We start from the raw sequence: 19,959 nt of genomic DNA, 5'->3' as shown, positions 1-19,959 counted from the left end.
GGGGGCAGGTCCTCACTGATGGTCCTGGCACAGAGCTTCCCACTTGTTCGCCATGGCTGTGAGCTGCCCAGGGTACCACGACCGCTGCTTCCATGGTTGGCTGTACCAGGGATGCCCATTCTGCCCGTAGGGTGCTTGGGGTGCACCGAAAACTGGCTGAGAAGAGCAGGGTAGCTGTGATGCTGCATTATGTCAACTCATGGTTTGCTGTGTGCATCCCTAGAATGATTGTACAGGCATTCATGCTAAAATTGTCTCTTGGGAGAGACTTGCAGTGCTAGAGCAAGATTTTGCCCCAAGCAGTGACTAGAACTTCGCCTCAATTCCTTATTTTTTGTCTTGCTTGCTGATTTATGAAGGCAGGACTATACTCATCCTTAACTGCCCATGTTTTCAACTAATAAGATTAAAGCAGGATAAGTGGTGGATTATGACCACTCAATATTTTTTGTAAAAACCCTCATTATTGCGTGTGTGGTTTCACTACTTTAAAAGGCTGGATGGGGATAAGCAGGCTGTGCTCATGTATCTGTGAGCAGGAATTGGCCCGTTGTGGGTTTGCTGCTTCTTTTAGGACAGACTAAACCAAAGACAGCTCTGTGTGTGACTTGATCTGAGCTGAGGGTTGTCTCTTCAAATCAGCAGAAAGTGCAAGATGACTTTGGTTGGAGCTGTTTGTGGCACCAGCTGAGTTTTCATATTTCGCTTTGAGTTTATCAATACTGATGTTCTGTTGCAGAATCACTTCTTATGCCTTTCTGCATTGGTTCAATAGTGCCTGTGGATGCTGTAGAGCTGGAGATGGTGCCTCTGAAATGCCAGCTCCCAACAGGAATTCTGCTGCTTTGGAAAAGCTGGGTCTTTTTTTGAGTCATTTGGATTATAGTATCTATCTTTCTTCTCTTTCCTGTAGCTTTTTGTGGCATGCTGGTCCTCCTGACAGTGGTTTTGGTGGGGCTGCACTGAGGTTGACGCTGGCTCACCATATGCCTGCTCATGCCATTCTAGTGTGGTTTTGGTTAGAACTCACACAGTGAGGGCTTCCCACTTGTTCTTTAATCTGTGTGGCAGCAAAGCATCTTAACTTCTGTAATAAAAGTTGTCCTGTGGTAGTTTGCATGTAATAAGAGTAATTCACTGGCAATCGTTAGCTTAGTTCTATGTGCTGTGGGAGGTACTTCTCACAGGATCCCTCTCCTTCTCCCACGGAGGTGTCCCTGTGTCCCATAGACCTCCTGTGCCTGGGCAGTTCTCTGCAGGTGGTGGTGCTTGTGTGCAGAGGTACCTGAACAGCTTCAGATTGTGAGTGTACCATGGTGCTGACCAGAGTGTGCCATGCTATGCCCCACAGCTGCTCCTGTGTTGTACCAGGAGACGGGAGTGAGTGCACTGGGGGCATATGATTATTAAATTCCTCACACAGGATAAGGTATAATTATTTAACTTTATGTCCTCTCTCAGGAACTCCAGCCCTCTCTTACATCGCAGAAATAAATGTGCTTCAGTTTTGGACTGCAGCCCTTCTATTTTCTGGGTTCTCCTTACGGCCGCAGGAGGGTGGCTCAAGCTGATGTGTTGCAGTCCTTCTGCTTCTATTACCCTCTCTGTCTTGCCTTTCCCTGCAGAACAACATCTGTTGACCTCTGAGTTGAGGGTGCTTCTTTGGTGCTTCTCCTTGCCCCAACTCCTGGGGCTGCCTGCTCGCAGCAGCACCACCAATCAGAGCAGAGCCCTGTGGAGGTTTGCACTGTCAGGGCTCCTATTGAGGACTGGGAGCAGGGTTGCTAAGAGTTGCTTTTTCTCGGCTATGATTAAGTGTTCGTAGCAGCAAGTCCCTGTGCTGTTGCTATACTTAACATGCCAAACTCAATTATATTGAAAAGAGAGTTTAAAACCAGCCTTTTGTCTAATGTACAGTATTTTGGCAGCAATTAGCTCCGAGTTTTATCATTTTCCCCAAGGTGAACATGAGAATGATCAGTTATGCATGAGAAACTGCTCTGTTGTGAGGGAGGAAGGCAGCTTCCTAGTGAGGATAAAAGAGTTTGCACATACTGCAGGGCATGTTTTTCAGTGCCACCTTGCTTGAACATCCGTCTTTATTTGGTAACGTTAGGAAATGATTTCTTTGTGTAAGACGTGCTTGCAGGGCGGTTCTCAAGGCAGGAAAGAAAGCACTGGGGGTGAGCAGTGGCACAGGCCCTCTGTCCACTTCTTTCTCGAGGGCTGCTGCAGGACACAGGCTCTGCCATCAGTGGGGCCCTTGCAGTCACACTGGCCCTGGGACTGAGCTGGTAGCCAGGCGAAACTGTGCTTTTGGATGATGTCTTTTCCTCTGTCCTGTCTGAGAAGATCCAGTGCCCTTCCCAATTAAATGAAGGGTATTAAACTCTGGTGCTTTGGTGGGTGTCTAGTGCAGAGTCGCTATACTGTCTGGCTTTTTGTTCCCTGATACCTCTTCTCCTTCAGTTCTCTTTCTTCCTTGCCTTTTCAAATGATATTGCAGTCTGCTGTTAAATGTACCCCATTACTGTTCTACTGTTTCTCTGGGTCATACATTAAATCCCCCCCAAACCACTGTACACGTTACCCTGCAGAACAAGGGTAGGGGGGTGTGTGTGTATGACAAGACTTTTCTTTGGTGTTTCTCAGTGCTGTGATCTGGGATTCCACGCCAGCCTTGCCCGGACCTTCAGGACATACCTGTCGGCTGAGTACAACCTGGAAACTTCCCGCCACGAGGGCCTGGACATCATCGAGAACGCCGTGGACAACCTGGATGCGCGGAGCGACAAGCACACCATCATGGACATGTGCAACCAGGTCTTCTGCCCTCCACTGAAGTTTGAGTTCCAGCCTCACATGGGGGATGAGGTAGGGTACTCACCTGAGGGGTTGCAGAAGTGCCTCATGGTGTGGCTTCCTCCTCTTCTTAACCACCACTGTTAAATTATTTCTGCTTCCTTATCCCTCTATTCTGTCTTCACATGCTGCTATTAATGTTTCTTTCTTAATGAGATGTTTGGCTCATTAGGGCTCCTCCTTTCAGTCTCCCTCTTGCTCCATATCTCTTCCAATTAGGAAGCCTGTGGTTTGATTCTCAGCTGAACTGCCCAACAGATTTGTAAAATGGAGCTTTGATTTACCTGCTGTAATTGGAAAACTTCAAAGTGCAGCTTTCAAATGCTGCATGGAAAATGCTTTGCGCTGGCCCAGGTCCAGGTCACTCCTGATTAGAAACTGGGCGATGCAGCCTTCCTGCTGTGAGGAGCTTGTGGGTGTTGGGGAGAATCATTTAGATATTGTAATGTGTATGTCCAGTCAACGCATGACCCACTGAGTGCTCTCCTGTCTCTTTCTGACACTGCTCCCATCTCAGGTGTGTCAGGTCAGTGCCCAGCAGCCTGTGCAGACTGAGTTGCTGATGCGGTACCACCAGCTGCAGTCGCGACTAGCCACCCTCAAGATAGAGAATGAAGAGGTAAGAAGTCACTCTGCATCTCGTGTTTGGCCTTGGCAGCATTGTTCAGCCTTTTGCCTGTTGTGCGAGGGGTTTCCTGGAGTGCTCCAGTGTGGGATTCTTCCAGTGATTTTGAACTCCCATTGACTGCATCTAGTGCAAGAACAAGCCCAGGAGGAGCTGCCTGTTGGCCAGTTGTTTTGGCTCAAGATGTGTCACTGTCCCAGTCTGCTTCGAAACTGTGCTGTCTTCTATTTCTGATAGGTACGAAAAACTCTGGATGCCACAATGCAGACTTTGCAGGACATGCTGACAGTGGAAGATTTTGATGTTTCAGATGCCTTCCAGCATAGTCGCTCCACTGAGTCGGTCAAATCAGCTGCATCAGAGACCTACATGAGTAAAATAAACATCGCCAAGAGGAGAGCCAACCAGCAGGAAACTGAAATGTTCTATTTTACAGTGAGTCTCATCTCATGTGATACGGGACACAAAGCATTAATTGCTAGGGCTGAGTCCTATTTTAAGTGCTCATTAGTGAACAGCAGAACCAATTCAGTCTCTTTAGGTATTTGTCTTCCGTCTGATTTGGAGTTGGAATGCATTTCTCAGTGACGGTCGAGTGTCTGCCTTGTTCTTCTTTTTGAAGGAACAACTGGAACAACCAGTTGTGACCAAAAGCTTACAGAAACCAGTAGGAGTGGCTCAGAGCAGGGAAGCAGACTCCAGCCACCCTCACAGTGTGTTCAGTGACTGTTTGTAGAGGCCTGTGCAATTCCAAACCATCAGCCAAACCTTCCTTTTCTGGCCTTCACAGCTAAAATCTGCCTTTCATCCATGGCTGAACTAAATGGTCATCTGCATCACATGTGAAGTGTTGGAGGAAGCTGCAACAGCCTGGCTTTGCAGTGCCTCAGTGTTGGGTGCGTGCTGGGTAGAGGCAGTTGTGCTGTGTCTCCCCTGCAGCCTCACTTCAGGACTTCACTTCCAGGCAGATCTAAGGTCCTCTGTTGTAGTGCTTGAAGTGTAAGTAATAAGACATCAGTTCAGCAGAAGTATCCCTCATTTAAGCATCATTAATAGGCTAAAGTTAGTAGGATCTTCTGGTGTATTACATACACACAGAAAAGTTTCTACTTTCTTTTAACTATTACTATTCCAATTCAGTGGGAAAAATATTGCAGGTTTTGGTATGAGTTAGGCTTGTGGGGTTTTTAATGCTTTTTACAAGAATTTGATCTCCCATTGTCTGTCTTCTGTGCATCCCTGTCTCCCTCACCCCTCATATCTGTAAGATTTCTTGCTCTTGAGTGTTACTGGGTGTCAGACACAATGAAATGAGAAGTTGTGCTGCACAGTTAGTGCAAAAAAATGCATAAAGCATCTGATGGTTGCTGACAGTGGGAAGGTCTCATGCACTGGGAGTTCTCGCTCTGCATCACTTGTTTGCACAAAGGCAAAGCGCCTGTCAGTGGAGGGAAAGCCTCTTTGATTTTCCAGGCCATTCCCAGAAGCCTGACAAAAGAAAGCTTTCTTTGAACTCTTTTCTTTGGACCTCTTTGCATTCCCAGGCAGAAGGTGCAGCACCAAGGAGACTGGGCTAATAAGACCATCAGGACTGTGGCTGGAGCAGTGAGAAGTGATTAGACAGAGCTCAGCCCTGCGGTGCATCTGATGTCTGCTTTGTTAGTCTGTCAGGGTTGTTGAGCCCCACCTCCAGCAGCCCCCCAGGCAAAAGTGTACATCAATCACAGACTGTTTTTGCAAAGAGTCTTAACCCATCTTGTTTCCTTTATTTTTAATTCCAGAAATTTAAAGAGTATTTGAATGGCAGTAACCTTATCACGAAGCTCCAGGCTAAACATGACTTGCTGAAGCAGACTCTGGGAGAAGGTGAGCTGGAGGGTTAGGTCCAGGAGGAACCTCCTATCACGTGAGATAATTTTAAACCAGGTGTCATCTTTCAATCTTATTTCCTTTCTGTGTTTTCCTGAGTGACTGATGGCTTCTGTGGTTGGCTGCTACTACTAAGTTTAATCAGTGCTGTGTAAAATCATTATTTCCCTGGAATGTTACTCTTTTTCCCACCATTCTTTGCGAATGCACATAGAGAAATTTGTTTGAATCTTATAGTGCGTGCCAAGGTGCTGCGTTACTTCTCCAGCAGCAGAGAGATTCCCACCCACTCCAGCTCTCTGCCTTTTTCCTTTCTCTCCCTCTTTTTCCCCTCTTAGTGTGGCCCTGAACACTTGTATTTTCTTGTCCTTGATGCTGTGCTTCTGTGTAACAGATTTGTCAGCAGCCTTGTTGATTTAATAGGCTCCTTGCCCCCTTGGCTATAGGTTTTTGATTTGCTCTAAACCAGAACTGCAACATCATCCTTGTTTTTAAAATTAACTTTTTCATAGCAGGCTTTTATTACTCCAGATGATTCCACAAATTTGATTTGGAGCACATACACCCGAACAGGCTCCGTACAATAGAGTAACTTCTGAGGGAGGCTAATAGTGCATGGCTGCAGGCAGGGTCTGCCGCTGCTGGGGTGGTGATGTGCAGCCATGTCCCTGGGAGAAGATTTTAGTTCTTTAAAAGGGTCTTTAAAAGTTGCATTATTTTCAGTGTAAAGAAGATGGAAGTGAATTGGTGCCCTGATTTTCCAACAGGAAAGAACATGTTTAAATTGAAATACATGAATGGTCCATGGTCGTGTTTTAACAGTACAAAAATTGGACTACTTAGAGTAAAAAAAAAAAAATTAAAAGAATAGCTTTTTGTTGGCAATTTTGCCAAACATGTTTTCTCTGCCAAATTTATTTAACCTTAAAATCCACTTTCTAATTAGATCCTGTGGTATGTTCCACTCAGTGAACACTGAGCCAAGTCAAGGCACAGAGTGTAAACACGAGGAAGGCTGCAAGAGTAGATACTAAGGGCTCCATTTACATATTTCTTTTCCCAGGAGTTTCAGTATTTCCTGTAGCTGCCTTAACCTCTTATCACCCTGCATAGCAGGTGAGTGGCAGCCCTGTATTCCATACTAGTGTGACAGGGGTTGTGTGAGGGTCAGTGGGTTGCTGCACGCTGCCAGCCACGGCTCCTGCTGTTGGGTCCCTGAGTTCAGGCATTGACATAGGCAAGGGGGATAGTGTGCAGTTCACAGAAACTGGACCCATCTAAACTCTTCCCAGAGATCACAAATCTTAATACAGAAAAGAGGTGTTGGATATGGTGCGGAGACTCCTATGGATTAGTGCAAGAAGTGATGAAGATTAATTTGGTCACCATCCTGGTCTCTCACACAAGAGCCATACTAATGCCATACTTAGGAGGAAGGGTGCAGGGTCAGGCATTTTAATTCTCTAGAGTTGTACAAAAGCAGCCTTAGAAGATTTTCACATCAGAACTTTCTGAATTTCTCCCAGGCCGTGGCATCATCCTGCTATGTAGGCGTTCAGCAAATATTTAGCCCAGAAATGCCAAATGCTGCGTTTCAGCATGAGCTGGTTCTCATTAGGAAGAAGTCTGGATCTGCAAAACACTCGTGTGGAATTTTTTTCTTTTTCAGTGAGGAATTGGCTGCAAGCTTGCTTTTTGCAGGTGCCAAGGGAGAGCAGGAAGGAGGCATGTGGAGCCAAATGCTTCCTTTTATGTGTCTTAGAAAAAGGAAGAATAAATCAGCTTTCCTGGCCTTGGGAGAAAGGCACAAACAGCATGTGAAATTAGTTTTTTTTCAGTGGATTGACAAACAGATCTTATCAGTGGTGATATGCTGCCATTTATATGAAATCCAGGTACTAAAAATACACGAAGGGAATGAGAATATTGACAGCCAGAATAGAGTCTGCCTGATGGTGATTAGATGGGCTGTTATCTCACAGGAAAAGCTGGGGAACTGAATACTGTACTGCATTCAGGTGCTATTAGTGGTCCTCCATGAGGCAGTCAGATAATCTCAGTGGCCTCCCTGGGGGGCTTCAGCCCTTATCAGACTGCCCCTTTCCCGCTTGGGTCTGGCCAATCCCCAGCTAGTGTAAATGAGCACTTATTGCAGAGGACTTACAGTACATCTTCTTTTTTACATGATTGGCTTCATATTGCAAATAAACCTTTAATATCAGTGGGAATTGAAGATGCTTTCCCTCCCTTATGGCTAAGTAGGATTTCTAATATGTCTTTTAGTAGTTGGGGCTTGTACAGCAACCAGCGTGGCGTTTCCCAGCCTGTGAGGCTCTTGAGCACATTCAGCTTCTTTTTGCCATTAACTTGGGGTTTACAGAACCAGAAGTGAGTGTGTGAGTGCCTGTGAAATGTGTTTTAGTTGTTGGTTGGTTGTAACTAATGTGGATAGATGATGGAAACTTGTGTTTCTTTGTAGGTGAAAGAGCTGAATGCGGAACAACCAGGTGAGCAGTTTCTTCCACTTCATCTGCTTTGGGGAAGGGCTTGCTCTGGCAGGAGGAGGGTGGCCATGGGAGGAAGGGTGGTTTGCTTTGCTCCTTGTACGGCTTGATGGGGTTCAGATTTAACCATCTTCCAGCTGCCCTGTGCTGGCAGGCCAGAGGGCAGGCGGTCCCATGCTCCCCACATCACTGCTCTGCTTCTCAGCTGCATTGCCTCAAGTGGATTGATTAGGCTGATGACAAACAAGCCCTTGTTTTTGCTGCAGTGTAATTTCTAGCTGGCTGGTTCTGAAGCGCCTGGAAGTGCTGTATCAGCGCGGTGCTGTGCGATGCCTTGTATTATAGCTGAGGTTGGGTTGTGTTCAGACAGTGCAAGGGTGTCCACCCACTCTCTACCATCCCTGCTCATTTCAGGACTTTGATATGTCCCCAGAAGCCTCTCCCAGCTCTGGTTTCTTTGTCTAGTTGTGCAGGCTGTGTTCAGGTTCTCATCCTATGCAGCGGGGGATATCTCTCGGGGTGAATGTAACAGGGGGAGGCTTTGAGCTGTGTCCAGTCCATAAAGCATCTCCACAGAGGTCTGGTGGCTTGCTGTTAGTGTCTTGGTTTGCTAACAGTAAGATATGTGCCAGCAAAGCCCCCGGACATCTCCCCAGAGCATGTACAGCCTCTCTCTGTGTTACGTGTTTACAACTCTGTTTCAGTGTTTGATAAAGTTTTCAATACCAGCAAAAACAACCCCATTCCACGTTAAAAATGCTGAAGCAGATGGTGAAGCCTGGGCTGCCTTTCCAGGCAGGAAGAAGGCTGCCTTAGCAGAGGGCAGCAGGGTGGCTTTTTCTCTCACCTTCTGGCTGGAAGAGGGACTGTGCTGCTGGCGCCAGGCTGAGTGGGGTCAGAGCTGGGCACCCACTGGGGCTGTGGTGCAAAGCAGTGAGGTGCCATCAGGATGAAGATGGGCCTTCCCTGCCTCACACAGGCCAGAGAGGGAGGGTTGCACAGTTTATCACTGCGTTGATGTGCTCCAAGGAGCTGCTCTAGACTGTGCTCCCAGATCCCCTTCGGATCAGCTTTCGTGGCAGCTGCTGCTATCCCTGTCTCTCCCTGTGAGTCCCAGGAAAGCTGCCCTACAGCACCCTGATGCCCTTGGTGCCCCAGCGGCACTGGAAGCACATGCCTGGTGGAGGCTACAGACACAGCCTGTGAGGGGAGCTCTGGTCCTCTGGGTGTGCCAGCCAGAGCTACCTGCTGAGCTGGTCAAGGAAAGCATGCCTGAACGACTAGGTAAAATAAAATCATGAGAGAATTTGCTCTCAAGTACTCTGTGTGTCAGGAGTGGGTGCTCATGGGGTGGTGGTGTTGCAGGCCAAAACAATCGAAGGAATGAATAACAGCCTCCTACGTGAGGGATGATGGCACAGCTGCCTGCTGCTTCTGTTTGCTTTTATTTCAGCAGTTGCTTTTACTTCATAAAGGAAAACAAACAGGAGACAATCTCCTTCTTGTGTGAGGCAGTGCTGCGAGTGTAGGCAGAAAAGCCTTCTGACCAGATATAGCTGAAGGCCAAGCTGCTGTGGCCACCTTGTGCCAGGGCATCACCCCGGGGAGGGGAGATTAGATGGCAGCAAACAGCACTGGGTGTCTTGTTTGCAGCTGCTCAGCTGAGAGTCGGGTGGGCACTTGCATGGACAGCAGTCATTTCTGCTCCTCAGTTACCAATCAAAGGAGTGGCTAGAAGCTATAAGAGTGTAAAGTCAAATTACTTAATTAAAGGCATCAGATTAAGGAACCAGCAGATCACAACTGTCACCTTCACATCATAGCTCTGTGTAAACTGTGCGTGTCCAGTCAACTGTGCTGTGTGAGACCTTTTGCATGAGGGCTCCTAACACTCATTTTTGTTGGCAGTCATGATCTCTCCTCTACAGGCATCCACATAGCCTGAGGGTAGAGGACAGATCAGAAATAGGTTAGAGATTCTATGCTATTTTTCTTCCTTTTCTAGATCTAGGCACTTGGGTCTTAATGTCCTTCATTATCAGAAGAAGAAATCAAATTGTGAATAGCACTAATGAAAGCAGCCCTCCACCCTCCAAAGTTCAGATCACTGCACTGAAATAAGTCACGTATTTCCATGACCTCATTTCTAGAAGCAACAGGTATCTGTTACGCTTACTGAAGTCAAGTAAGGGGATTCAAGGTCTGTTCCCCATGCCTGATGAGGGCCCTCAGTCACTAGCTAGTAGGGGTAGGGTCACGCTGCTTCCTAATGTGCACACCTACCTTTTCTGCTTTTAGAGAGTTGCTGGTGGGCTTGCTCATATGTTGACTGGACCCACCTTTTTGTTTGATAGTTTGAATTTTAGGAATTCCTGCCAGAAAAAATGAAAGACCATTCACATTCCTGTGAATGTCTCCCACGCAGAAGTTAGCTACAGAGAGGTGGAGGTGTTCCTGCTTTCTTCTTTCTGGCCAGCTATGAGGAGAATGAGGTCCATTTATGAATAAATAGGAACAACCCAGTGTTTTCCAGGGGTAACTGTGATTTATTTTGGATATATTGAGGAATCAGTTGTGCTTTTCAGCTGCTCTTGATACTTTTTCAGGCTGACTGAGTGCTGAACTGGTGGAGATAGGAGACAGGTGTTAAAAGATCTTGCTAAGCATAACGCCTTCATTTTACTTCATAAAATGTTATCCCTGGTACTAGCACAAACACTGTGGAGCAGTTTTGATATTTGGCATCTCAGAGAGGGAGAATTGTATCTGCAGATCATGGGAACCAGTGACAGTTGTGATCAGCGACGTTTAGGAGGCTTGAATGAATCAGGTTCTGCATAAGGAGCATTCCTAATCACCCATTATTCATTCAAGGTGTGGTTGTTGGTATAGTTACTGCTCTGTCACTGTCTGAGTTCTGGAGGTGACTGCTTTTTACAGTAGGAACTAGGGCTCTTCAAGAAGCTCATAGCATCAGCTAGTTAAATTGCTGTATGTGGCTGAGGTTAGAGTCTGTCTAATAGGGAAATACTGGAAGATTATGGTGAATGGAAAGCAATGGGTAGATTGTCTTACTGCTGTTGAATAGTTCTATTATCAAGATCAGTTTGAATTTATTACTTAAGTGGAGGTTGCAGTCTTGACCTTGACTTGAAATTAGGTGGGCAGCCTATCATCAACAGCTCTGGACTGCCTACAGGTTAGCTCTGCTGCCTGTTTAGACACCTGCCAGTTGCACCTGGGCCCAGCCTGGGCTTTGGGACCTACGGAAGAGAGGACATCATGGCAATGGCCTCAAGATGAGTTAGCCAAACTAATAGCCCACCCCAAGCTGCTGGAAAGGGCTTTGGAGTAAACAAAGGGCATGTCTTCAGGAGCTATGGATTATGCACAATGCAGAGGGGTGGAGCTGAGCTCTTTGCAGGTCCCCTGGCTCTTGGTGGAGTTGTGTCCATGGAAGGGGGACACTGAAACACGAGTGACTGTGGAGTGCATGGAGCCATGTGTTGAGTCCTCACAGAAGGATTTTTATGTTTGATTTATTTTTATTCTCAGCCATAACCTTTGATCTCACCCTGTCATTGCATTTATGTTGGTGTTTTGTTGATTTCTTTTGTTCCATTTTCTCCCAGGCCCCCATGTCTTCCCCCTAAGCCACAGAAAATGAGGAGACCTAGGCCTCTCTCAGTCTATAATCATAAACTCTTTAACGGCAATATGGAAACGTTCATTAAGGTACTCACTGGCTGACCATAAGAGTTTATGAACGCTGTGAATGTAATGGAGGCTTTCCTGTCCTAACTACTGACTGCTTTCCTTCTTTCATGGGTTCTCTCTGGTCCACCCTGCACCCAGTTGATGTGGCCAGCTTGTGCTTTGCCTCGGTGACGATTTCTCTCCATGGTTGTTCCTTGTGCATTCCATGCACTTTGCAAAGTGACCGTGTACCATCCCAAGGTAGCATTGAGGACCCTCATGGTCCATGTGCTGGCCAGGTGTGTGCTGTGACGTCCATCGCTGTTGTCCAGCGCTACCTCCACTCATCCTGAAAGACCAATCCAGCACCCTCATAGGATCAACAGGTGCCCCCACCTTCCCTTTTTCCACACATTTTTAGTGATCGTGTTCCTTATGGCTGAGGAGGAAGGTAAAATGACTCATAAGTTTCCAGAAAGTGTCTCCCAGTTGTAAGGACTGGCAGCCTTGAATTGAAATGCTGTGCATATGGGTGGCTGCGTGGGAGGGTAGACATGCCATCCTCACCCTTAAACAAAATATATTCATAATAAGCAGCCCAGCTGGCTCATAGCAGTGCTGGCTGCTGATAGGTGGTTGATGCCATCTTGTTCAGCTCAGTACTGCCTGGCAGTCAGAAGGCCCTTTCCTGCAGCCCAGAGAGGAAGGTAAATCTGCAGGGAGGAGAGGCAAGAGCCATGTCAGTGCAGAGCTGTGAGCCTCTCCCATGAGAGGGTGTAACTGAGTGCCCCTGGATGATACAGGTTGCACAGTGCCTGCAATCAATGTTGGCACCAGTGTGTGCTTGGCCAGGGCTCCAGGCTCTGCTTTCGATGTTGGAGCAAAGCAATTCCTAAACTGATGCTGAGTGGTTTCCTCCAAACCATCACTGGTAACGCATAGCGTGCAGCCTTTATAAACATGGGACAAAGTATTTTATTCATTTAAGCTGGGATGAACTCAGATGAACTCAATTAATACCAGTGTATTCCAAATGGGAGAGGGCATTTGGCCCTGCTTGTCCCAAGAAATTACCCAGAAGGAGAGTTTTGAGGAGAAAAATGGAGATGTGGTTGTGGGATTTGTCCCAAAGGATACCTCCACTTATCTAGCTGCTGATCCTCTGAAATCCAGCACTTTGCTGAGCCTGGCTGCTGGAAACGATGCCGTTTCAGTTGCTCAGTGTTTAATCCTGTGCTGAAGAAAGGTTTAGTGAAAATACTGTAGGAAGGAGTAATGATAAACTGTTGGATTAGGTAAACTAATAGGCATTGTCTGGCTCTGATTTATTCTCTTAGGCTCTTTTACAGTAACCGTAAGCTTAAGGGCAGTGTTTATAAACAGTGCACTGTCAAAAGTAATATAGAGGCCTGACTGACAAAGCTGGTAATCTCTTTAATACTTGTACTTATTCCTTACTTAAACTGATTTTTAAAGAAGTAATGCTCATCAAAGTCCAGCCTGCTCAGCACTGCGGAGGAAGAATTAGCTGCAGTGGAGATCCATGTAAGCAGATGGGTGTTCTGTGCCAATAGAGACTCGTTGGGGCTGGTGCTGTGCTGCCAGAGCTGTCCTCGAGGCTAGGGACCACATGCCACCGCAGGAGATGTGCGGCTGTGGGCTCCTGCTCGGTGTCCCATTACTGCAGTAACTTTCTCTGGAGCTTTGCCTGTGCCCAGGCAGGGGCTGGCCTTGTCCTTGGGCTCCTACGAGTGCTGCAGGCTCAGGGAGGGAAGAAATCCGAGAGGCTCTTTCTGCTGGGCACCGAGGCTTGGGTGCAGTGTGCCAGATGGGGTTTGGGAGGGAGAATGGGAGAACCTGAAGGACTGGATTGGACCTTGCTAAGCTGCCATTACATTTGAGCGTTCATGGCCTCTGAAAGAGATGCTTACCTCTAACTGAACTTATCCTTGCTTAATCTTTTCTTTTTTTCCCACTCTGCTTCCTTTTTTGTTCTCAGAGGAAGGAGGAATGCACGAACGAGAAACCAGGTATTTACTGGAGGCCCATCTTTGAGATGGAGTAAATTAACCAGAGAGATGCAACTGTACTCTGCTGAATAAAACAGCCAAAGCAAGCCCCTAAGAAGTATAAATGTCCACTTAAGCAGTCATATATAACTCACATTCCCTCTTGAGCTCCTTCCATAAGGGGCCTGGAGCGAAGCAGTTTTGAAACAAAAGCCAAAACTCATTGCAGGTTCAGATACAGGCAGTTCATTTCACACATTGTGATGTTCTGTTTTTTTCTTTTGTTAGCATCTGCTGACAGTGGCTCTTTCTTTAGGTGGAAATGTTGTTGTAAGCTCTTACTGGAAGCTTATTTTATCAGACAGGTATAGGACAAGTTTTATTTTGGCTCAACATCACACCTTTGAAATGGAATAGCTGTGATCCCGTTGCATCAGTCCCCTGTCTCATCCAGATAGCGAGCAGCAGTCTTTCACACACTGTAGTGAAAGCTTTTTTGTGCATAATTGACTGCACATAGTGTGTTCAGCACTTTTGAAGGCTTGATGTGTGTAATGCCTCCTTTTCCTGCCTTTCCTCTCACTAAATTTAATAACACTTAACTTCAAATCACTGGTTTTGCAATCTTTAATGCATTTCCCATGCTTTGTTATCAATAAAGCAGTAATTTTTTGCTTTTTGTTTTCCTTTCATGAAGGATTCAGGACAGGCTATTCCACTTGTAGTAGAAAGCTGCATTCGTTACATCAATTTGTATGGTAAGTTGATTCAGTAATATCAACAGAAACTGTCTGCAATGGAAGTTAAGTACTTGCAGCCTCCAGTGAAATATAGTAGAGCTGCCCGCAGCACTTGCTCCATGGGCTCAATTATAATTACAGTGGCATTGTAATGTAGTTCTAGCATTGAATGACTGACAAATACTTAGGTCTTGTTAGCACTTATTCAGATTAAATTGTTTGGTCAGGCCCAGGGTCAACAGGAGCCTTTTCAGTGCTTTGATCTGGGGGGCTTTGGTTGGAGAATTTGAGCAGAAATGAATTGTAGCAGGCTGTCCCCTTCTTGCTCTGAGCCTTTTTGGGTGCATTGACTCCTACTTTCTGCTGTTCTTTGTCAGAAAGTATTGTGTAACAGTTACAAACACCTTTTTATTAAATGTTGTTCTTTTCCAGGCCTTCAGCAGCAGGGCATTTTCAGAGTCCCTGGCTCCCAGGTGGAAGTCAACGACATCAAGAATTCATTTGAGAGAGGTGCGTCGCCAGGATGTGCAGCTACAGCTGGGGTGCTGTATCTGAGCGGAGATCATTGGTCGGAGTTTCAATGGGTGCTAGTTGCATTAGATATTGTGTAAATCCTATGCTAAAGGCCTTTCTGCTACAAGACACAAGGAAGTTTTCTGCCCTGCTAGGTATCTCAGTGCTGTATCACCAGCAGTAGTGGATACTCACTCAGGGAAAGAGTATGAGAAGTAGGAGTAGGTCCAGAGATATTTTCCACAGTCTTTGATTAATCACATCCTCATCTTCAGGAAAAGTTTAAGATTTCCAGGATAAACTAGTTTTTAGTAGGTAGGTCTATAGCATGTCTCACTGATGCTGTGTAACAGAATACCTTGTTAACCTCTCCTCTTGCTGGGAAAATGCATTGCATTACCATTCCACACAGAGGAGGGGTTTCTGAATTGTGGGGAATTCTGGGTTTCCACCTAGTTAGGAAAAAACCTATATTGTGTTTGTTCCAACTTAATAGTAATACTGGAAATAAAAACTCTTCTTCTTCTCCTGAGCAGGTGAAGATCCCCTTGCTGATGATCAAAATGAACGTGACATTAATTCAGTGGCTGGTGTCTTGAAGCTGTATTTCCGAGGACTGGAAAACCCCCTCTTTCCTAAGGAAAGGTTTCAAGATTTAATATCTACTATAAGTAAGTACATGTGAAAGCTCCTCTTGGAGAATATGGTGGGACGAGAGAGGCAATAAATGGGGGCAAGTACACCTGTATTTTGCAAATAGCAGCTTATGCTGCAAGAATGGCTTTTTCTGCAATGGAAGCTGTTAGGAAGAGACATTAAGAGTGTACATTGGCAAAATCAGAGGTGAAGGAGAGGTAAAACATCTTGCTGTGGTTCTTTTAAGTTCTTCCTAGCATCAGGGAGTCATTTCCAAGCTTAGGCCAGTGAGCTGCATGTGCAGCAAGCCTGTGTACATGTTTGCAGGTTGCATGACCGTAATTAGTTGCTCAAACAGGGTCAGCTGCTGTCCTGCCTGCGCAGATGTTTGTGAGTAACACTGATTCCTGTGCTTGCCCATCATGTGTCATGCAGCCATGGCTCCTGGGACCCAAAGGGGTTTTGCTGCTTTAGCTCAGTGTCTTCCACTAAATGTAGTGAAGGTCAGTAACACTTGGTGGCTCACAAAGCTTCTCTGACTGTTGGATCTGCAGACCTGGCTTCAACCTCATTTGATTAGCTCTTCTCCAGCAGTTTGCTGTATGTTTTTCCAGTCCCAAAGAAAATGAGAAGGTGCTTTGGGATGTGAGCAGAGGTAGAAGCTGAGGGTTTTTAATTGTGAAGGTCTGGGATTGATGTCAGGGAGAGCCTAGTTGCTTCTTGTTCTGTCCTGAATTGTCCACACTCCGCTTGTTCCTCTGCAACTGAAGAAACAGATATCCCAGCTGGGGTTTATTTCTCTCAGTACCTTGTAGTGATGACATTTATTTATTGTCAAGTCATGAAAATTACTCCCCGGAGTGAAGGGAAGAAGGCAGAATGAATTTGTTGTTTCAGAGATGATGGAGGAATGTGTTGTGCGCTTTGGCTACAGGATGTCTTTATTTTACAGAAGAGGCGTCAGGGTTGTTCAGGGGCTTGAGTGTCTTCAGTAGCTTCAGGGGGACTGACTGGTGAACATGTGAAGTCCTTCATTTGGCTTTCACTGGTCATGGCTCTTTCCCTCCTTCTTAATGTAAATGTTAATAATTGCTAGAGATTTAGTGATTCCAAGAAAGACAGATGATATCTAGAGGCGAGTGACAGGGATGGGCTTGGTCCAGAAGGAGAAGAATGTGCTCTTATTTTTCAAGATGTAGTAGCTTTAGGAAATTCACTGTTGCCTTTCAGTTTTGATGTTTAAAACAGCACAGTACACCTGTAACACAGCAAACAAAGGAAGATGTTTTTCCACCAATTTCATGCCCTGGACAGGGAGTTTTAGCTTGGCTTGCAGCGCTTGCCCCAGCTGCCCTCCCCAAGGGATTTGCAGCACGGAATGCTGGGAAGCTGAGAGAGCACAGCCTGCAGGGAGATTTTTTTTTCTTATTTTAGCTGGAATCTTCCTTTTCCTTGTCTTTTCCTTTCTTTTCCTGCTGCTGTTGCTACCTTTCGATTAAGGACAGATTTGAAATGAATTAGTGCCTTCTTCCCATTAAAAATCTGATCTTAAGTGCATTTGACTTTCTGCCACATAAGTACAGACCGTCTAATATGTGTCCCAATCCAAACAGATTGAAGAAACCTTTCTTTGAGAACAACTGCTCAGTAAAATGCCATGCTTGCTGTAAGATGTTCTGCCTCATTTTATAATTATGGCAGAGAGGTTAAATGCAGCTGAGTGGTTTGGGCTGTCGACCGCGGTGCATCACAAAGCCACCTTGATTTCCCCTGGCTCCTGGTAAAGTATTCTGAGCAAGTTTTTTGCTGCTGCACGTGTTGCAGGGACCGTGAGTGCCCCTGGAAGCTGCAGAGCTGCATCGTTCTGTGCTGATGTCATGGGGAAACCAGGCTTGCTGATGGCAGATGGAAGGCTGGCTTTCCTTTTGCTTATGGGGGACTGAGAGTTTAAAGGGAAGTGTTTCTCAAATGCATAAGAAATAGGTGGATAGAAAAGGCACTTTGTTTGCAAAAGTTCATTCAGGGGTTTGCCTGTATTGTAGAGTGATTGATGATTACTCCATTACTTCCTGTGATTTGCAGCCAGTTAAAACATTTTGCTAAGTGAAAAAGGCAAGTGCTTCAAGATAATTTGTTCCTCTGAGTTTCAGAACAAATATCAATTGTGGTAGGTTTTTATCCAGATTTTAATTAATTAATTAATTATGTCCTCTTAAAACCAAACTGAAGAGGTGGAGAACTCAGTAAGCAACAACAGGGGATAAATGCATTTCTTAAAGTTAAATATTATAAAAGATTTCCATCTTTGTACTGAAGTCAAATTTTGCTCAGAATTTTGAACAAATGGCAGCCCAGCTGCATGTTGTCAGGGAATTTTATTATGATACCAAATTTCAAAGTTTGAGCCAGCATAGTAAAGTGAGCATCGCTTTTGTGCATCTGAGGCTGACTGCTCTCAGGAAAGCTTTGGTGCGCTCTCTGCTTTCTGTAAAATAAAAGCCACAGGATTAACTGCGTATGTGATATATTGAGCAGATACTAGCTTAAAAAAACCAGTAGCCTTGGGAGCTGGAATGTGCTGCCAGCTGCTGCAGGAGCGGTGCTGAGCCCCCTCGGTGGGTCAGTGCCGAGTGGGACTCCTGCAGCTCTGCAGGCACAGGAGGCTGCTGCGCAGGGGCTTCAGCATCGTCCTGATGTGGGACAGTGCAGGCTACTAGGTCTGGAACAAGTCCCTCTGGTGCTGTATTGTCTGGTCCTGAGATGGTTTAAAAGGTGTAATTTCTGTCCATGTGTTCCAGAAATTGAGAACCCTGCCGAGAGAGTGCATCAGATCCAGCAAATCATCGTCACCCTGCCTCGGGCTGTCATCGTCGTCATGAGATATCTTTTTGCTTTCCTTAATCAGTGAGTCTTCTGGGGTTTTTTAACTCTTTCAATCAGTTTCTATTGCCTTAGGTTTTTTTTTTTTCAGAACTTCCCTGTCTTTGTTGCACGAGTCCTTTTTGGTATTTTCATGGAGAGTTGTATTTTGCTTCTTCCTCAGCCTTGCCCAGCTGTGGCTGTGTGTTTGGGGAAGATCTACAGCTCAGTGGTGATTGCTTTTTTGGAGGATGAGGGTTTGTTGGTGGGAGACTTTTCTGTGCAAACTGGGAAATTCAGCACTGCAGCTCCCTAACACTTGTGTTTGCAGCTTGTCGCAGTACAGCGATGAGAACATGATGGATCCCTACAACCTGGCCATCTGCTTTGGGCCCACTCTGATGCACATTCCAGATGGGCAGGATCCGGTGTCCTGCCAAGCTCATGTCAATGAGGTCATCAAGACCATCATCATTAACCACGAGGGCATCTTCCCCAGCCACAGAGAGCTGGAAGGACCTGTCTATGAGAAGTGCATGACTGGAGGGGAAGAGTACTGGTAAGCAACCGGGACATGACTTCATTGTTTGTAGAACTTAACTCTAACAAGGAGACCTGGCTTTATCTTCTGACACTGTACCTTTAGAGTGGACCTGTGACAAAATGTAAGGCTTCGACTTGGTTCCTGGCAGACAGAGAGTTGATCCCAGCTTGGATGGAGAAGGGCTCTTGGGAGCAGATCCCCAAGAGGATGGAGTGCGAGGAGAGCTTTGGGGAAGCTCAAACTTAATATTCACAGCAGCTGAGCACAGTGCTAGAGTGAATTTGCCCCTCTGCAGAAAGGGCATGCCTTTTTGCATGTGTTCCTGATGAATGTTATGAATTAGGTGTACAAGTGGTGTGTATTTGATATGCCCATGCTGCTTTATACTGGTTAAGAACCTTACTCTATGCCAGGCTCTCTGCGTTGTTCTTAGGTATAAATACCTTCATAAAAGTAACAGGATTTTGCACACCTAACTGATTAGTCTCTGCTTGTATACATCACTTCAGCTTTTCATTTTATCCTTGCTGGTGAAAATAGAGGCAGTTCTACCGAGCTTTTTTTTTTTTTTTGATTTTTTTTCATGCTGATTCAGCATCACAAACCTCAGTAGAAACTTCAGGAGAAAATTGTTTCCAATATGGGTAGTAAAATTTATAAAAGAATCTGCAGATTCACAGAAGTGCGTTCAGAGCAAAACAGAATTTTAGACCAGTTCTAACCAAATTCCTCTCAAAGTGGAATTTTTGAGTAAAGTCCCGTTGTTCCATCATCATTTGTTAGTTGAATAAACTCCCTTAGCCTGATGCTAACCTGAACCATCAGTTCCTTTTGTTTTGTCAGTGTTAGAAGACCGGTGAGTTTGTGTTAGCCAGGGCTGGGATCAGCTGTGTGATTGCATTGCAGAGTGTCTTTCTGGTGCATGACTCGCCCTACTTGGTATACCCAGGATAAAAAAATATCCAGTGATGTCACACATTTCTCTGGAGGATGCCGGAATTTTAAACTGACATTCAGGTCTGAGTTTTAACAAAACAGTATTTGTAACAGACTTGAACTGATTTGTGTGTAAGTTTATCCTTTTCTGAGACCTGATCTTCCC

General features: G+C 45.7%; 1 protein-coding gene across 3 annotated transcripts in view; it reads left to right on the top strand.

Moving 5' to 3' along the window:
- SRGAP3 (SLIT-ROBO Rho GTPase activating protein 3) overlaps positions 1 to 19,959 on the top strand; it is a 123,721-nt gene that overhangs the window by 91,989 nt on the left and 11,773 nt on the right. For 2 of the 3 annotated variants that reach the window (XM_069866036.1, XM_069866038.1), the window contains exons 7-17: positions 2,653 to 2,874; positions 3,380 to 3,481; positions 3,725 to 3,922; positions 5,269 to 5,353; positions 7,836 to 7,863; positions 11,493 to 11,595; positions 14,263 to 14,323; positions 14,738 to 14,815; positions 15,355 to 15,489; positions 18,253 to 18,358; positions 18,645 to 18,872. In XM_069866036.1, coding sequence (XP_069722137.1) covers positions 2,653 to 2,874; positions 3,380 to 3,481; positions 3,725 to 3,922; positions 5,269 to 5,353; positions 7,836 to 7,863; positions 11,493 to 11,595; positions 14,263 to 14,323; positions 14,738 to 14,815; positions 15,355 to 15,489; positions 18,253 to 18,358; positions 18,645 to 18,872 — 1,346 coding nt within the window. Of the gene's footprint in view, positions 1 to 2,652; positions 2,875 to 3,379; positions 3,482 to 3,724; positions 3,923 to 5,268; positions 5,354 to 7,835; positions 7,864 to 11,492; positions 11,596 to 13,555; positions 13,587 to 14,262; positions 14,324 to 14,737; positions 14,816 to 15,354; positions 15,490 to 18,252; positions 18,359 to 18,644; positions 18,873 to 19,959 lie in introns of all 3 variants that reach the window. The other variant, XM_069866037.1, reaches the window with a different exon arrangement.

This window comes from Phaenicophaeus curvirostris, chromosome 11 (assembly GCF_032191515.1).
Source record: "Phaenicophaeus curvirostris isolate KB17595 chromosome 11, BPBGC_Pcur_1.0, whole genome shotgun sequence".
Classification (NCBI taxonomy): Eukaryota; Metazoa; Chordata; class Aves; order Cuculiformes; family Cuculidae; genus Phaenicophaeus; species Phaenicophaeus curvirostris.
This window is presented reverse-complemented; position numbering and strand designations above follow the sequence as displayed.